This window comes from Calonectris borealis, chromosome 18 (genome assembly GCF_964195595.1).
Source record: "Calonectris borealis chromosome 18, bCalBor7.hap1.2, whole genome shotgun sequence".
Taxonomy (NCBI): Eukaryota; Metazoa; Chordata; class Aves; order Procellariiformes; family Procellariidae; genus Calonectris; species Calonectris borealis.
In genome coordinates, this window is record NC_134329.1 from 11,394,062 (window position 1) to 11,413,779 (window position 19,718).

Here is a 19,718-nt window from a genome sequence, read left to right on the forward strand (position 1 = left end):
AATTTCAGTAATGCAATACAAGCCAAACATACACATGTGTAAAAAGACATTTACTCCTTCCCGCAACTGTGTCTCAGGAAAATTGAGACCCATTCAGCTAACACCTCATTCTATGAGTAAATACTTCAATACACACTAGTAAACTTCAGTAGGTGCCATTCATTCCAAAAGAGAATCAAAGTTTAGGCACAAGAACATCAGAAGCTGCTTGCAACTAGAGTTTTGAAAACAAGTCCACTGGGCATGCAGCTATTACAGGCTTCTGTGTCAGTAAGGAAAGAAGTTTCCATATCAAGACAACTCATGTACTTCTCATATGTAATGCAGAAAGTTTTAGTACCCAGTAAACATGCAAGTTGTAGCTCCATTGACTTCTGTGACCTTGAACAACAGACGAATAAGTGATGGGCTCTTAATTCCACTGTTCTTGGTCACATGCTCTAGACTGGACAATGTCCACTTATTGTGACAAGTTACATGTTCACATAGTAGACACTTGAGCACTTTAATGTTGAGCATGATCCGAGTCATCTACCAACAGAGTATATAGTCCATTCTAAGAGATTGATTAAGTGTCACAAGAGTGGTCAAGAGATTTAACTGCAACATAGCCAAGTTCCTAACTTGATTTAATTAATTCAAACTCCAATGTATTTCCAGAGTACTGAAGTAGAAACACAGCCTTTTCAAGGTCTCTTCTCAATTACTGTGCTTCAGCTTTACCTACTCTTCAAAGACAGCCTCTGGCCACTCATTCTGCATGGTTAGAATCTTGAGGCATTAGCCTACTTGAAGTTCAGCTTTAAGCCCAAGGTTATTCACTCCAAAATCTGGTCCATGCTGAAGAATAACACTTTGGGTATCTTCACTAAGGCAAGTAAGATTTTGCATCAAGTTCTGGTATTAAGATTTCCTGTTTTAACTGTTACAAAATCTAGCAAAGCTTTCAGAAAACGTAATGTTAAATTATGCATGAGTATCACTGCCATCCTTATTATTAGGGAAGTCAGTCACATCTTTTAAAGGCAAAATGTCAGTACTTCCTATAGGATGGTCATGTGAATACTGCAAGCCTCAGCGAATGATGACAACGCTTCACATTTTAGCACTCTGAAAACACTGAAGACTGTTCCTGCCATCAGGGGAGTGACAAGTATCCTCATCAGATCATACATGCTCCTATAGCATGGAAGCAGGGTAAGAGGCATATTCCTTATGACTATACATAAGAATATGAGCAGAACCCCTTCACCACCAAATAAAGGAACACAGCCAGCATTGCTTCTATCCTGGGTGGGACAAACCTGCCAAGACAATCTGGACTAAAGTACCTTCACCCCTTCCTCAAGCACAGAATTAAGAAAACTTTATTACAGGAGGTAGCAAGCATTTAGCTATATATCTTAAAAATCCTCAGGTGAAGGTGCTATAGGTCATTATTGAAGTTTGTATATATTAACTAGAGATTTCGCAGTTTATTTTCATAAAGGAGTGAACACCAGGCCGCAATTACTACTAAGTTTTCATTTTTTATTATGCTTCTTAGGCAAGTAGTACTCTCAAACTAAGGTTGCCTCCTTTTGAAAATAAGGATTTAATATTACAAAGTCATTCTAGAGACATTCACTATGGGGATCGCCTCCTTCCATGATTTCACCCCACACTTTACTTTTGGGTAATCCAGTTAAACCCTACCAAGCACCCCCATGTAGGTTACTGTAAGCCTCGCAGTAGAGGAAAGGATAACATTCTGTTCCACAAGTAACAGCCTAATACCTCTCCTATTCTTTCATGCCCTAATCCCCATTATCTGCATCTACAGTGTAGAACTATCTTCACTATCAGCTGAATGAAACAGATAACAAAGATTTCTGCTTCATAAATACCTAGTATTACTGCAGGCTGGATTAGATACCAAACTTACTTTTAAGCATCTTATAGATACTGAGAACTTACTGACATGGTAAAGATTAACCCAAGATGTATTATTTGATTCTCAACCTGAATGAAGATACACAAGTCCTACACTTAGGATGAAATACAACTATTAATCTGAGATTTAGTCTTTCCCCATTATACTTCACCAACATGGTACCATTTGCTAAGAAATGGAGTTGAGATGTTTTTTTTACACAAGAGTTCTACTAAATATTGGGTTTTCTAACGCATTTCCCTTTCTGTGGAGTGCAGTGATCCAGACTGAGTCAGACTGAGCCAGCACAGAACAACTCAGACACTGATACTACCAGTCTTCAAACAGAGTTCATTTCTCTAATGGGAAATACTTAAGCCTAACTTACTGCCTGTTCAACACTGACCCTCCAATACTTGGGACCTACCACCAGTTAAATGCTGGAGTCAGAAGAACTCTGTGAATTTAAGATCCCTCCAGGGTTCAGTAAATATCCCATTTCAGCTTTATGCCACACAGCTCTAGTGGAAATGCTTTTTAGAGGTGATCAACTATTGTTTTTTAAGCCCATTAGAAAAGAATAAGTCTTGAACAGAGGCTATAGGTATCCAAATATTAAAAACTGCCGCTAAAAGCTCTGTAAGCACTTACCATTTTAAAATAATACAAACCAAGAACACAGTAATACAGTTTCTCAGAACTCTTTTACTCATGTGAGTATATGAAGTTATAATCATGCTCATTAAGGATCTGCATATAGTTGTTGGACATCCCCTCTCAACTGCCCACCCTCTCCTCATCTCCTGCTATAGTTCCCATCTTGACAGGTGAGGGATATCAAGGAAGTATACAAGAGCTGAAACATGCAAGACCACCAGCTCACAGGTTTTAGTTGCAGTTAGGCTTTCATCTCAAATGACAGTTACTCCCTACACAAAAATCTGTTCTTGTATGTCTGTGATGAGGATTAGATCATATACTGAGCAAGTCTCCCTATCACATGTAGGGCACTTTTCAATCCACTGAGCAAATATGGTCTCTTCAATGCTAAATAGCTGAATCAAGTCATGATATTTAGCTCTACCTTTTGAGTACAAGTCCAAAAAGTCATTTACAGCTTGCAAATATCCTGAGTGCTTTTAAGTCCTCATGTCTAGCCAAAGCAAACTCATGAAAGCCATTACACTTCAGCTCAGTCATGCCTATTGCACAACAGATAGTAATTCTTAACAAGACATCTCAGACAATCCAAATAGAAAGTGTTTTTGTCCAGAAAATTACAGAAGCAGATCTACATCCTTTATGTTTAAAACCAGGATACTTTGGCTTCTCAGCACTGCACCAAGATGGATAAAACTTATGCATCAAGAGCATGTCATGCACACAATATTTTTCACATTAGTTGGCTGTGCTCAAGACCCTGTGTTAGTTATTCAACAGAAAGCAGAAGTCTGTCTACAGATCTATGTGTCTATCCACCTAAGAGATGAAGCCCCCAAGCTGGGAACCTGAGACTTTGTATAAGCAACAGCTTTCTCTGCAGGCAAGCAGAGATTTTTGCTAGTGAAAACTGAAAAAAGCTTAAATGGGGACAAAGACAGGCTTTTAAGAGCAAACCAATGACTAGGTAAAGGAAAAGTTTAATTTTAGATCACGAACACTTTGTACGCTGAATTCCAGTAGTATTGCTTCCAGTCTGTACCAGTATATTTAGCCTTTTACAGCATTTCCATTGTAAACTACAATCCCCTTGGAAGAGTTCAATCTGGTAAATAATTTATAATTCACTGCTCCAACAGCAGCACTGCAGTTAAGAACCTGATTAAATCACAGTAGCTTAAGTAGCGTGTACTAGTATTTCACTATAGCAGAGCTGGCATGGTTTGTACTGCTGCTGCAGCTGGTCAGCCACCAGACAGCTAAAAACCACGTCCTTTTCTTATTCCCTTCCCTTGCTATGGGACTTAACTATGATATCCTCTATGGGAAGAATGAGCAAGATGTAAGTTCTTATGAATTTGTGAAGACTCATAGCTACAGAGTTCACATCTAAAAACAACTGTTCAACTGCTTTAAATGGAGCTTAAGAAACAGTAAGACTTGAGTTCATTCTCAGCTTGACTACTACATCAAGACCTGGATATCTTTCTTTTACTGCAGCTATTCTCCAACCTTCAGCTCACATAGGTCTCGAATGTACAAGCTATAACAACTTCAAATTTAACATGCGGAGTGACTGGAAGTCACTCCTCCCACAAAGGCTTGGAGCTACAGTTCAGTCAGAAGGATGCTCAACACACAGCAAAACGAGCTTCACAAGGAATGTAAACAGTCTGCTGATCTCTAGTACTCCTCCAATTTTACGTGGACCAAGATCGCTGTTTCACTTCACACTATCGTTTATCCACTTCCAGCTAGATAGAGTGGGAGAGTTCGGTATTTAGCACTGCAACTTATGTTTAGTTTCTCTGGAGAGCACTTTCTGCATGCTTCAGTTCTTCTTTTAGTAAAGTACATACAACTATCTTGGGAAGACTCTGAACTTCAGTGAAATAATGTTTCATCAGCAACAGGCTGTATTTGAAATTGAGTAATTCTAGCACTAACAGCTATTCTAACTACTTAAAGCCGTATAAGGTATAAACAGTACACAGATTGACTTAAGGTACAGAAAGATTTAGTGTAGGATCACTGAAACACAGCACAATTATAAGGAATTGGAACTTTTTTGGATTTAACATCAAAGCAACGTACTACATCTGTTACACTAATTTTAAATATGACAATTTAACTGTAGCCAAGCCAATTTCTTGGAAGTAATGGGGGGGGGGGGAAGAGATTAAGATGATAAAGCTAAATATGGGTGACAGTGAAGCATTATAAAGAGGAGTGAAGGCCTAATCTTTTCATGAATTCCCTATCAGTCAACAATAAGCAGCATGTCTCATTTATTCATGACTCGAGATGTTTACAACACATAATATTAAGTTAGAGCTGATAAAACTGTACTGCAGATATCCAGCCAGAGCAAACACTACCAGTTCCCACATTCCTTCCGATTTCCCTCCCCATTTATCCCACCATGTAGAGACAACTGCAGAAGCAGCACTGAGGCAGCTAACTGCATTCCTACCCCCAGCTACCACTAATCTCAATTTCTCTTTAGTAGAGTACTGTTTTGGAGCTACTGCACTCAAATTGCGGCAAGAAGCAGGAAAGAGTGAATTCTGAAGAAGAGTTTGGTCCTACATGTTAGCGGCAGGGGTCCCAAGGTTTGCCCTGCTCCTCTATGCAGCCTCCATGCTGGGGAAAAGTCCCTCAAGCACAGGTTTAGTTCTTTCAGTAACATCAAATTATTTAAGAACAAAAGCAGGTGGCAGCAAAAAATAGAATATGACTTCAGTACAAGTCCCTTGAGAAGTTGCTAGCCCCCCACCCAAAACAGAAGTATTACAATGCTAATATTGGCAGTGTTACAAGACACACAACACTAGCCATCACAGAAAGAGTCATTTAATATGCAAAGCAGCACATTACATCTATGGCATATTAAGCGTGATGTTCTCTCTCACCAAATACAATCAGCAGGATTGTTTATCTTTGGTAGTTTTAAATTGCAAGAACTATATGCTTCTTTCTAAAGAGAGTCTGACATCAAAAACGCTTTGATCCCAAGTTTCTTACTCAGACTGTAGCTCTTAGGAATTCATCTGAGGTTACTACAATCACCTCTATACTAGACATTTTGCGGGGGGTGGGAAGAGAAGTTATAGTGTAGTTCTTTACTATGTTAAACTCTCTTAACCCATGACAACTCTGAGGAGACAGGTGTGTCTGCTCCCTTGGGCACAGAGATTAGATATTCCTGGAGTTGGCTAGCCCTATTACTGTTTTTCAGGCTAGGGCTCCTTCTGGAGTGACCAAGACAGTTCTTCCAGTCAAGCAGAAAAACACTTCCCAAAAGGAGCTGGAAGTGGCAATAACCATTTCCCAAGCTGAAATGCTTGAAGTGGCACACAGTCCACACTGATGGATGATACCCAGTTCATATTTTGAAATGGATGCCCGATTTGACAGAAAGGGGCGGTACAGAGACAGAAGGATGACTTGCCAAGTCCACTTCCTGTTCTCTCATTCATTTAGCAAATTCCTTTAATTCCTGCCTTAAACTGCATGTTCAGAGACCGCTGTTCTCTCACTCCATTTACAACCCTCCCTCACCACCACCAGTTCACAAGGAAACAGATAAACCGGTTTGTCTGTGCTGCATCCATGAGTCATGGATCTTTTCCAACGCTGGCATTATAGTTTTCACAGGCTATTAAGAACAGAACTATGTCATTTTTAGGGAGGGGTTTTTTAATATTGTTATGTTTGGAAGGAGGGACGGAGGCTGTGCAGCTTCCAAGTCCAAATGGTTTCTTGCACCTCATCTCACCAATTTCCTCTCAGTTCGCAGCTGCACAGAAGGAGATTCCCAGGAATCCTCGCGATCTGGAGGCTGGTCATTTAGGTAAAAGAGAAAAACCTCCATCCCTCTGCAAGATTAAGGCGCCCACCTAAGCTGAGGCGGGGGAGCTCCAGGGGTCCTCGGGGCGAGCAGCCCGGCCCCGGCCCGGCGCCTCCCCCTCCCCGGAGCGGGAGGTCCCTCAGGCAGCGAGTGACTCTGCACAAATCGCGGCCGCTCCGTACGCCGCGGAGAGGCAGCCCGGGGGATGGATGGACGGAGGCGACAGCCCAGGAGCCCGCACCGGGGGCGAGCTCGGCCCCGCGCGCCTTCTCGCGGCGCCCAGCAGGACGGCGGCCCCGCACCGGAGGCGAGGGGAGGAGGGGGTCCCCCCACCAACAGCGGCCGCAGGAGGCGCCCCCGCGGCCTGCCCCCCCCTCCCCTGCGCACGCCCCCAGCCCCGGCTAGGCCGCGACCCCCCCTCTCTGAGGGACGGGGTGAGGCAGCGGAGGGGGAGCCCCGTCCCTGCGCCTCCACCGCCCCCCCCCCCCCCCCTCCGCTCACCTGGAAATGCTCCTGGAAGCGAATGGGCAGTATCTGGGCCATGGCTGGGGACGAGCTCCCCGGGGCAGGGGCGCGGGGCAGGGGCCGGCGGTGGCAGCAGGGCAGGCGCCGCTGCACCCCACACGGCAGCGGGGAGGAGGGGAGGGGGAGGCGGCGCAGGCGCAGTGCCCTCGCTGGGATGGCGCCCCGGCGGGCTCGCCTCCCTTTACTGCCTCAGCTCGGGGCCGCTCACTCCGGCGGCGGGATCACTCCGCACCTCACCAGCCTGCCAGGGTCTCCTCAAATAGTCCCTTCCCGCGGCGCTTCTTCCCCCGCCCCATCGCCCCCGCCTCTCGCCCGCCCTCACCCCCCGCCGCCTTCCTTCCCCCTGCCGCCCCCCACTCCCGCTGAGTGGCAGGGCTGAGGAGGGGGCTCCGAGGGGAGGGGGGCTCCCCCCGCCCCGCCTGCGGCCAGCGGAAAGGGGCGGGAGGGGGTGTCAGAGTCCAGGTATCCTTCCGCTGCTGCCACACGCACTCACGTGACTCGACCCCCTCCCCGGCTCCCCACGGCGGCGTCGGGTGGGCGCTGCGGCCGCTCACTGCCCTGCCCCGCCGTCCGCCTTACACGGACCCCCCCGAGAGCTCCTCCCCAGCCCCGTGGGTCCCTTCCCGCCGTTCCCCACAGCAGGGGCGGAGGTCCGGGAGTGATGCTCCCCTCAGCGCTCCGGGGCTCCCGCAGTGGGTGAGGACAAAGGCAGGGGTCTCCCAGGCGCTGCCCTGCCGCCCGGCTGTGGCGCTTGGTGGGCACTGAAGGCCGGGAGCCGCTCCTTGTGCCTGCGGGCTCCGCGGCCTGCCCCAGCACCTGCCGTCGTAGCTGGTTGTGGCAAAGAGCGGCTTTCCTCCTCCTTGGGGTGGGCACCGGCTCACCCTGGCCTCAGGGGAGCAGAGGCACGCGTGGCCTGTGACAGTCACAGGGCACGAGGGCCAGGGCAGCCACTGCTTCTCAGCAGCCCCTGGGAGCCCAGCTCAGCTGGCGCTTGGGTCTGGCTTGGTCAGACAGCGTGGCTGCGCACTGCCCTCGGCCCACCGACAGATCATAGCACCATATGGGCTTTGCTACCTGCTGCCGTGCCCGGAGGTAGGTGAGGAGTTTTATGACCGGATATCAGGTATGTTTGAAAAGCCATCCTGTTGTTCTGCCCTGTTGAATTTCTAAATGGAAATAGGGTTCCTTCTCCAGAGAGTTGACATCATAAATTGAAAAGTTATTGAATAACCAAGAAGTGGAGGGTCCAACATGCAAGAGGTATATCAACACCTTTGTTTTACCCTCACTCCTAGTCAGCCCATTAGCATCAGGTGGGGGAGGTGAAGGTAATGTTACTGCTATTATGTTTCTCATAAATTACAGTAATCCTTCGAGATGGAAAGTATTGCTGCAGTGTTGCAATCTCCAGGAGTTTTATCCAGAGCATCACCTTGTTCACATTTTCCCAGACAGCCCAGCACTGGGAAACATAAGATTACAGGAGAATCTCCAATTTAATTTTTTGTAAGTCAGTTTCTCATGCTGTGGGTTGCAAAGAAAGGCTGAACAAGAGACCCCTGAAGACTCAAAACCAGAAGGCAGATTAAAACAATTCCAAATATATTAGAATTCAAAACCTCATTATTTTTACTTAACCTCATTCGTTTTTAATACATGGAGCTGGGAATTACCAAATCTGGGTTAAGTTTCCAAAGGAATCATAGACGTGGCTCTGCTGAGACACCTTGGTTCCTACTGGTGCGCACAATCACAGGTGTGGCATATATGCACAGCCTTTATCATAACAGGGCAGCCTTTTTTTTTTTTTTTTTCTTTCTTTCTTTCTTTCTTTCTCTCTCTCTCTCTCTCTCTCTCCCTCCTCCCTCCCTCCCTCCATTGCACCTTTCTCCCTTGTCTCTCTCCATTGCCTCTCTTATATCTTCCTTCCGGCAACGATCACATGTCTGCTCACAATTCCCTTCACCTGTTTCTGCTCTTGAATCAGCTGGTGCTCATTAGGCCACCTCTTAATTCTTCTCCACATCTCCCCCTTTTTTGTTTATGATTTTGTAGCATTGCCAAAGTCCTATCCGAAACTCCCAATTCCAGAATTCTTCTCCACAACAGGCTGCAGCCACGGGGACCTCTTTGCCATGCATGGGAGATCTGAAGGTCTACAGCTGGACTGAGGAAACTCTGAACAGCCCATTGAATAGGTGACAGAACGTGCTGGGAGGTGCTGAGGTGCTGCTAAAGCCCCATCCCTTAGGAAATCTGGGATCTGTCCTTCCCAGAGGACTCACGATTGCATTTAGGCACCATGGTCTGTTTTCTCAAAAGCAAGCAAAAATGGAGCTGAGGTGGAGACAACTTTTTTCTTTACATGGTCTCAAAAGGGGTTTGAGTAGCATCTACTCCATAGGTTTGTTAGTAGCAGCTTATTTGTGGTGGGTTAGCTATATGAATTTCTAAACGAGGGCAAGTCAACAGTGCTGCAGAGAGAAGACCGTCAGTGGGACGTCAGGACATGATCTGTCACCAGCCCATTTTGGTATAATGAATTTGTTCTGTATTTGCCTCTGTCACTGCCCTCCTTCACAATCACTTTATGGTTGCTAATTATTTATATCCAGAGCTCCAATTGCTAGCTTTTCCTTTCTAATTTATAGCTAACTAGCTCTGTTTAAAAAAAAAAACAAGCCACAGACTTTCATCACTTATTTCACAAATGAAGTAGGACCTCTTAAGTAATGTACATAGTTATAGGATATATATTTTTATATCATTTACATTTTAAAGAAAATTGTGACAAAGAAAAACAACAGGTTTTTCTCTGAGACATTTTTATTCGCAAGAATTACAAATGCACAAAAATCACTCTACTGTATGCAATCACTCTTAGCAGTCTGGTGCTAAACTGCTGACATGAACTAGAGAGATCACTGGCTAAGGAAATCAAGACTCTTTTAAAGTATAATTAAAATTAAAGGTCTGTTATATTTCTTCAATCCAGTTTTAATAATACAATGCTTCATGCCCACTCCCAGCTGGCCAAATCGTAATTACAACATTCCATAATTTCCATAGTAAAAAAAGCATCTCACTTTATGTAAAAGTGCTTTGCCACACTTTTGTCTGCTGATGTCTTTCTCATTTGTACCTTCTTTACTCTGTTCTGTGTTTAAATATCTGTTCTTTTTAACACCTGGCTTTGCTAATCACAAGGGTTAGATTCTTCGCAAGCGTGATCAGCTCTGAAGAGCTAGCTGATAGTGTTTGAAATTTTGACACAAATCAAAAAAATGGGAAAAGTATTTTGCCATCTTTTCTCCACTTTGCAACTAGCTGAGCTTCGTAGCTAAAGAAACTGACCTCTGTACAGTCAGCTGTCTGCATGGATGTTTTAACTGAGTCTTTCAACCTTGTTTTCTATATTTAGTTTCGGATCGCTCAATGGAAGGGGACTACTGGCCTTATTTAAGGTGTTTCTCCTACAGTCTATAGTCTATTAAAAGGAAATGTAAAGGGTCTGAAGTCTCTAAATATTCGCTGTACTAGTACTTCCCTGATTAGCTAATTGCTACTCTCTTGCTTCTTTATAAAAGGCAGACTCACAGCATTTAACAGCTGAGAAGGGTGTAATCCCTAGCAATCCTTTAACAAGCAAATGGAAAAGCTCCTAGTAAATGTTTCTCTGTTTTTTCAGAGGTTGCTCTCCTCCAGATGTTTGTTTTTCTGGCAGCCTGAGGCTCTTTTTCAGTATTTGAGAACAGGCCTGAGAAGAGCTACATTTTTGCCTTGGAGGGGCTGTTATTTACATGGAAAAATGTTATACGTATTGTGCATGTTCCTAGTCTTCTTCCCACAGAATCAGCCAAGGAAGTCTCACTGGCAAAGCAATGTGCATTTCTCGTAAGCGTTCCTTTCAGAGTCTTGCTCCATAACATCAGTTCAAATCACCGTTTAACTACAAAAGTGTTTAATTTGCAAATGTCTGGCCACTTTACTATTTTGATTAAAAAAAAATAAAAAAGGCACTAGCACATATTCTGGCCTATATGAGAGAGCGGCCACTTGCTGTCAGCGGGAGACCTGCCTGAGTGTGAACAAGTAAAGCTCCAAGTGACAGGGAGTCTGCGGGTTGGACTTGCACGTCCTTGCAGCTGACCACTACAAACTGCTGGAGAGCTGATGCGTGTGGCACAGCACTGACTACAGAATGTTTGGTCCACATCTGTTCCCAGCTGTACGCTGACTGGCGCTGTCTGAGTGTCAATGTTTTGCCTAACAGATAAATGCAAACCTTCGGAACGCTGTATCAGCAGTCACAGCACAAAGATGTGGTGGTGCAGCAAAGACAGAGCATCAGAACAACTCCAAAAGTTCTGATTTGGTCTCTCACAGAGAACATTGACATTTCGTGCATCTCAAGGCTCTCACTGACTGCCCTGTTTGCTTCAGGATCCAGTTTGAAATTGTATTCCTTGTTTTTCAAACCACACCCTCACTCCTTGGACTTCTTTCCAGCTTGTCTCCTGGAGACGGTGGAGCCCTCCCCTTTCCTTCGGTCTGTCTCTTCTCTCTCCTTCCAACAGGCTCCTCACTGCTGAGTCAAGAACTGCCTCCTCTCATCGTCTCCCATCCAGAACTGACTCCTTGTACATGTCCCACAGTCATTCTCCATTTTAGCGCAAAATTCCATTAAAATAATGTTATTTTCCCTGGAATTCAATTCTCCTTTCCCCATCTGTTCTTCTTATTGAACGCATAACTCTGGGTCATACAAAGCACTCTGAGGCTCTGGATGGGTTTCTTCTGTGGTTTTTGTAAGTCATTGCGCAAGCTCCTGAGAGCAGACTGGTAAAAATTGTAAATGTAATGTTTTTGAAGAAATGATTTGAAATGTAAAGATTCTGTTGCAGAATTGTTTAATATGTAACTGTTTAATGTTTAAATTCCCTCTAGTTCATTCTCTGGCAGGAGAATGTCATTGTACACGCTTAGCATTTAAAGGAAATCCCCTGTTACGGTGGATTTAACTCCTGACATGTTCTTGATAAAGGTCACTTCATGAATTTTGTTTGGTATGTGAAGCCCCATCCTGTATTCCCTGTGCATGGAAAGCTCTGCTGGAGATGATAGATTCAGAGGCATTTAATGTCAAAATTAACAGAAGTGTCTAGAGGCAGTAGCAGTGCAGGCTGGAGGTCTTTAGATTCCCCACAGAGCTAATGCCATGATGATACATAATTTACTTGTAACTTGCAAACAATATGCCTGTCTTTCCTCCCAGAAGCATTTCCATTTAAAGAAGCCATTGCTCTCTGTCTTTGTGCAGTGCGGTGACATTCATGCTCTCTGTGCATTCATATAGTCCTTTGCTTCCTCTGGACCCTTGCATTCTCCAGGGTTTGCAGCACGGATGCTGAATTACTTGCGCAGCAGTATATTAGCTGAAATTGCAACTCCTCCAGCCCAGCCTTGTAAAAACAGAGGTCTACTGGTCAGTGACGCAAAGCCGAATAAAGGGCATGGGAGTCAACGTCTGTCTTCAAAATCATGACAGATGGGTCAGGGCTACTTGCTACGTCAACCTTTTTAGAAGCTGAATTCCTCCAGAGTGTTTTCTCCGGCAGCTCATCCATCAAGTGGATAGACGGTGAACGTGTTCTTTGAAAATATAACTAATGGAAAGAAATGAGGTAGCTAACATAAATCAAGTGTGCATCTATTGCTAATTTCACTAGTTCTGGAAGGACAGAAACCAAGCTACACTTATAGACAGACCAAGGAAAATTTTAGCCTAAACGGTCTGAGTGGTTAACTAGCATAACTAGTAAGTGTGCATAAATGGGATACAAGGATAAAAGGCTGGAAAGGACCTGAAGGGGTCTTTTGGTTATTACCTCTGTCCTACAGCAAGACTGAATGAGCCAATGTTTTTTAATTGCAGATTAATAGAGTGATTTGGGAGATGATGAATATATTGACTGTTAGGGCCTTTTAGCTATTTCCTTTGAAATAGACCCTTGACAGGGAAACCTCAGTGTTAATTTTCTTAACATCATTATATTATCCAGGAAGTAGAATAAAGCCAAGAAAAGCAGAAGCCCCATTACATTTTAGAGTATAGTAGTAAACCATGCAGAAGGTAAACAGACTTCTAATTTTCTATAGGGCCTTTACAATATATTTCCATTTCTCTTAATCCTGGAAAGAAGCTCTAAATTCATAAGCTATGAATTCCCCCCATCTCCAGAAGGAAACTAGTCTTTTGTGACTATGCTTTCCCTAGGTTTGCCTGTTTCCTTTTCCCCACCGTAGTAAGTTTTGAGACCATTGGCCAAATTCGGCCAAATGTTATGGAGAGGAATAAGCTCAAAGATAGTAGATTTCTGCAAGTTTCATGAAAATAGGCATCCAGAGAGTGGAGAGAGACTTTTATTTAGAAGGAATGGCTGAAGTGGGAGTTCAGCCCTTACTGGCAACTCTATGAAGCAGTCAACCCAAATCATGGAAAAAAAATCTTTGACCAAGGTCTGTACCTTCTTGAGTTAGTTTTATTGTTCATGAAATGTCTTTGTTCCCTTTCTTTATGCCCAAATTCCTGCTTTTGTATGAATCTGTACCTTTGTCTCCATTAACTTTAAAGATAGGTTCAGAAATCCCCTCCTGAAAACACCATTATTTCCTGAACTATGTTCTCCCCTTCAAAACCAGGGTTTTATTAGACCATGTAATGCTATTTTCTGTAACACAAAGGCCCTGTTTTTTTTCTATAAGCTTGTAGGATTTCAGGAAGCTAAAAGTCGCCCTAATTTTCTTACTCACTCTTGGCTTTCTCTGTCTTGAATTGTTTGTGGAACAGGTTTTAATGGAAGTTCTCTGCATTTCATGGTTCTTAATGACATATATAATTGGAATGTAACAAACTGGCTTTTCTGGAACTTCAGTCTTAAATAGAATTTTCAAGACACAAACAAAACACAACACAAAGATGTTTCCCAGAGAGGTTCCACAACTATAGATGTTTGATACCTTTCAGATTTTTGAGAAAATAACAGCAAGACAGCTGAGCTAGAATAAAATGTAGTAAGCACAGACTTACATGCTCGAAGTCCTCATAATTAAATGTCTAAATTACCTTTAAAAAATTTCCTACCAGTGCTGTCGGAAGCAATATATAAGCACTTTTGCTACCCTGTCACTAGAATTAATTTAGATGACACAAGATTAAGACAGCTGTGCCCTTTATGCCAGTGCTTTCAGTGTAACTGATACTACTTATATGAGAGAGATTAAATAAAGGGAGAAAACCGCTTGTGCAGAGGCAGCCTTAACAAGCACCAGAGGGAATTTACAGTCCTATCTTTTTAGAGTATAGTTAATCTTTTTAGAAATACCTGTCTTTTCAGAAAAATCTTCCTGAATTTAATGAGTATTTGGTACTTCCTGCTTTTCTAAAGGCCTGAGAGGTGCCCTGCAACACAAAAAAGTGACATCAATTTTTGGCAAACTGTGCTGTTGCAGATATGTAGAGTACCTTTAGCAAACGCAAAAATGAAAGCGGAAGCATACAAACTGCTAGTTAAATCATTTATTTAGCATTTTGTGGTTGCATTTCTTTGCAGATTTTTGGTCCTCATCATGGAAAACTGTGATCTAATAATGTATTAATTTCAAAAGAATGTGTGGAGGTCCAGTTATGCAGTAGCACTTAGTTGCCTCCCTTTTTCTGCACCACACAATACTGCATCCAGGAAGAAAAGGAATGATTTCTAGTCCCATTATCAGAGTTTTCCTTCTTCCATCCTAGCTCTCCACAAGTCATTTGCTCTGACTCAACCAGAGTCTAGTGTGAACACGTTTGAAATTCTGGATCGAGTAAGGCTCTGTAGGCAGAGCACATCAGAAGTGAGTCGTCTTTGTGTGTTTCTATCCATTTCCATTTCATGAAGACTGAAACATAACTGTTAAGTATAATAAGCAGCTCTTCTTTTGTTTCTTTGGTTATGCTGGAAGAGGAGAACTAAAGAATTGAAAGAAACAAGTTTAGCATTAAGAAATAACCACTTTCATGGGCCCTCCCAAAGATCCTTAAATATCTGCATGTTTCTCTTCTAGCTCAGAATGTGACTGAGACAGCACATGATGTGTTGCCTGATGCAAGAACTATGTTCAGTTAATGCATATTGCCAAGTTTGTGTCTGCAAACAGGAGCTTGATTTGCTATGTCTGGGCTGTGACTGATCATACTCATTCACAAAGCGAGCGAACAAATGGCTGTATTTGTTCTGGTAGAATACAGGAAACTGTTGAGCTTTTTGCTCCATTATTCCAAAACAAGGATGGTCAAATATAGGCCATAGGATTAAAACACAGCCTGTATCCGTGCTCATTTGTAATATAAAGTTAAACATTTTGGAATGATCTCTCCCTTCCCAGTCCACCCACTCTTGTCAAAAAATGATGCAGTTGGATTTGCTGGTGATACCAAGATTCTGGTAAGCTATCGGCATGGTCCCTCTGGTTAGTCAGGGCTTCCTGATTTGTTTCACTGGTGTGTTACCTCCTCAGCTGTTGGGTTACGAAGCAACAAGGCAGTATTTATTATACTGCTTATCTCAGATATCACTTCCTCTCTATTCATCTCCATTCATAGTTACATACGACATGCAGTATTATTTTCAGCTATATTTGGCTTGCATATAATCCAACTCCTCTCTGTATTATGTAAATACAACAGCAGGGAGAAGCAGCCTTTGTCCCCTTGTGTCAGGAGGATATGTTGAACATCAACATGGACATGTTCCTGAAGACCAAACTGTTTTCTGGAAATCTGCTCACAGATTTCATAATCCATCTGTTTTCTGTAGAATGCAGTTATTTAAAGCAACAAAGTTCACTTCAGAGACATTGTACAGTAGCTGCTATTTATGTTGATATTTCTGATGAGGCTCAATATTGTCTATTTTCCATTATATCTCAACACTGCCTTTAATTGCCTCTTTCCACCAGATTTATATATTTTCCCTCCCGGCTGTTCACATGCAGACTTTCCTTTACTTGGCAATCTTCCAGTCACTCCATACTACAGACAGAGGTACTAAAACAGCAGAGCAGTTGATGAGTCAAAATAAAACTACATTATGTTATACTACATGGCCTACAGATGAACAATTAAACAACAGAGCATCCAAAACTGCCATCAGAAATACTCTTCCTTTTCTTAAGACTGTTCATTTTAAGTACTTTTGGGCAGGTATGTAACAAGGTTGTAGAGGCTTAACAAATGTCTCTTCAAATGTTACCTAATTCCACTATTTATCACTATTCCAAGAAAGGGTAAGTTGGAATTAATGATTCCTCTCAAATACCAAATGAAAATTATTCTTACAGGAATTGGCTTCATAACTCTGACACTTGAGACACTTGGGGAAGCGGAGACTTTCCCTGGAGATTCACACAGATCATTAACACATCCAGACTGACTCAGCAATACATCTACGTGTGCCTAACTGCAAAGATATAAGAAAGCTTAATGGTTTTAATGTGATGCTCAACATAAATACGCGCCCATTTCTTAAGTAAGTACATTTTTGAATTGAGGCTCTAGCTTCTTGCCGTCTAATGCACCCAAACCCCACTTCTCTGTCATTGCCACTAGCTGCTGGTTTCCGATGATACGTGGAAACCGGCAATGTGCTGCTGTATCCCACAGTGAAGAGCTGCTTTGGTTGTGCTGTTCATCTTACCTCACTTGGGCACAGGTGAAGCCCTCAGGCTTCTGGCAGGCTGCCACTATAAACCCAGCATAGTGCATGTTAGCTTCAGTGGGGAATACGGCCTCAATATTGCATTTCAAACACTGATTAGTAAAGCAGGCAATTGAAAAAAGTGTTTATTTAACTTATGGAGATTGCGGAAAGGAAAACAGCTCCAGAAATTCGAAGCTAGAAATGCTAGAGCTGTCAGGTACATCAGATTCCTAAGAATGAGCTTCCTTCCCACCACCTTCAGCTGCAAGGATGACAGTCTGACTGCACTGTCTTTCTCAGACGCTGCACTGGACAAGCAGTTGAAATGCAGCTCAAAAAAAGCCATTCAAAAGGGTCAAGAGCAAGGATTAGGCAGTAAAATAAACACCTGGAGATGGAAAAATCCTTCTCCATTTTTCCTCCCACATTTTGGAATCATTGTGCCAGGAAATTATTAAATCACACAAATTTCAATAATGAATGCACTGCTTGGATAGCACATGAAATTGCTGAGGGATATGGCTAAGAAAAATAAAAACTTTTCAAAGTCAATAGTGATGAAAGATCAAATAGAGGAGCTAGACTCCAACTTACACGGACTTCTGAAAACAGTACTGGTATGGGAGGATATTCCCCTGATTGATACAAGTGAGCATTAAGAGGAAGTGTGTGCATAAAAAGCAGAGGAATCTGTTTCGTATTTTCTGCTGTAATTCAGCACAAAGGTTTCCCATGGTATTTTTGCTCAGCTGGGAAGACTCTGCCACCTAATTAGGAGAAGGAGAAAGCAGACCCGCTAAAACACTTCTGTATCTAGAAGGCCATTTTTTATCTTTTGAGAACAAGGCTACTTTTGCTGTGCCAGAAGTGCCAGTTTGTAGCACGCTAGAGTTGCTCCGTGGCGTAATAAGGTTGGTGCGTTGATAAGAGGCCCCTGACAAGCTAGTTTTCTCACCTGCACTTTGCTTAATGTTGCAGTTCAGTTTTAGTTCATTAGATCTTGCTAAACATGTACCAACAAAAATTAACCCATCACTGAATTACTGCAACTATGTCATTTAGGAAAGAACATCCTTCTCTCCATATCATTATACAGTATGTTCTAATTAATATTTTCTATCTGGCTCAGTCACAACTGAACACGGAGCATGTGGAAGAGAGGTGGGAGGTGGCAGCTGGCAGGCTGGCCATAGCAAAGCAGGCTGCCGCATTGTCACTGTGCTTGTGTTGCCATTCTGAGCACACGTGGTGAGGTCGGGAGAATCACAAAGGCAGCGACTGAGGATTAGCACCCACAAATGCTGCTAGCTCCTATCTATACTATATTACTGCGTGCAGCTTTGGGAATAAAAATAAATGCCAGAAATGTCAACAGCCTATAGCGCAACAATGTACGATGAAGCAGGTAAAATGACTCACAGGTCTCCTCTGCAGTGTTGTTAGCAGCCTAAACACTTTCAGGGCAGAAGGCTGCAGAACTTTGAATCTGGAATTGTCTGAGTCTCCATCAGATTCCTGCCTTTTAAGAGTTCTTGGCTTTCCACAAAAGTGAAATTACAGGTAACAAGTCCTCAGACATTCCGTCCTGGTCATTCTGCATGCATTATTCCAGGAGGAAAAATACTGAGGCTGATGCTGTCCCTCCCTCACAAAGCTTTCTCCATGGGCAGGTGGATGCAATCAGGTTTTAACCTTTGCTTTCTTACATGATAGTTTTGTAACCTTACTATTTATATCGTACTGCTGCATTTCTTGGCTGCCTTTCTGCCTAGACTTCACTCAAAGAGGGAAGCAACATCCTGTCATCATCATCCAAGAGGACCAGTGGGCAGAGATGTAAACAGATTGGCCAATCCAGACACAAGCCAATGGTGAAAACAGGGCAAAAAAGTTAAGACACTCAAGACCTGATGTTATGAGTATTGGTATGCAGTAACTTAGGACTGACGTTACTGTGGATCTTGCTAGAAGTCAAGACAGACTGCATCACCGCCCTTTTCAGTTGCTTCACACAAGGGAATTCCTGCAGGAATTTTTCTTCAAAGGCACCCAAACATGCCAGCGAGTAAACACCACCTAGCCAAACATTAGATGCAAACAAACACAGGGGTTGCACAGAAATTCTAAGAGAAATCTGGGGCTCAAATCTTAGGGGAAGCAAGTCAGATTTTAGTACCTGCATAATTTGAACTCAATTAGGACTGGCAAAATTGATACACTGATGAGAGCGTATTGAAGAAAAGCTCTTCCGTTAGCTATTTCTTTCCCATGGGATGGAGAGTGGGTGAATTTAAAGGATGAAAGAGCAAGGAAGAAATTGGGAAAGACATAGCAAATGTTCAGTGAGACAAAGTGAACTGTTTGATTAATAAATTGATTGAATGTAGGGGGAGACTAAAAGTCAAGAATAAAGAGTCTAGACTTCACCTATTTTACAAAATACATAATGTCAGTATGTGAGTAAAACCAAAAGAAAATAATTAAACTGTATAATTTTCCCCAACAGCTCTAACATGCCTATTCTTAAATTATAAACTTTTTTGGGCAGCGTCTCCCACTCTCTAGGGTTAGCAACCGACATACACATTCCAAACTTTCTTTCTACGCCGAAGGGTTAATACATACAGCGTGGCCTTAGTGGCACACCTCATACCCTTGCTGCCCTGGCTGACCCTGGAAGGCTGCGAGACACGCTGAAGCTGGGCAAAGGTTTCTTCTTCCAAGCAACAGAAATTCTAGCGGCTTTTCAGAGTGCTGATCTGCAGGCAAGGCTCACCGTTGGCAAATAACTGCTATCCATTAACAGAAAGAACAGATTTACAATTTATGTGGAGGAAAAAGAAGGATCATCTAGAATGAAGATGCCAAGGAGGTCCATTGTTTTCCCCAAAATATCCACAGCTAGAGCTGGAAGCCCATTTTCTAGAAGGTTCTGCCTCACCAACAGCAAAGTCACAATCCATCTAGACTTTTTATAGCTGAGGCAGGGCTCCAAAGTCACTGTATTTAGAAAACCCTGTCTGGCATTCAG

General features: G+C 43.1%; 1 protein-coding gene across 2 annotated transcripts in view; it reads right to left on the reverse strand.

Annotated features, from left to right (window-relative positions):
* The window catches only part of CLTCL1 (clathrin heavy chain like 1), a 37,040-nt gene extending 29,984 nt beyond the window's left edge, over positions 1–7,056 (reverse strand). For both annotated transcript variants that reach the window (XM_075167953.1, XM_075167952.1), the window contains exon 1: positions 6,924–7,056. In XM_075167953.1, the coding sequence (XP_075024054.1) occupies positions 6,924–6,965 (42 nt within the window). In that variant the 5' untranslated portion in view covers positions 6,966–7,056. The remainder of the gene's footprint in view (positions 1–6,923) is intronic.
* Between the last annotated feature and the right edge of the window lie 12,662 nt (positions 7,057–19,718).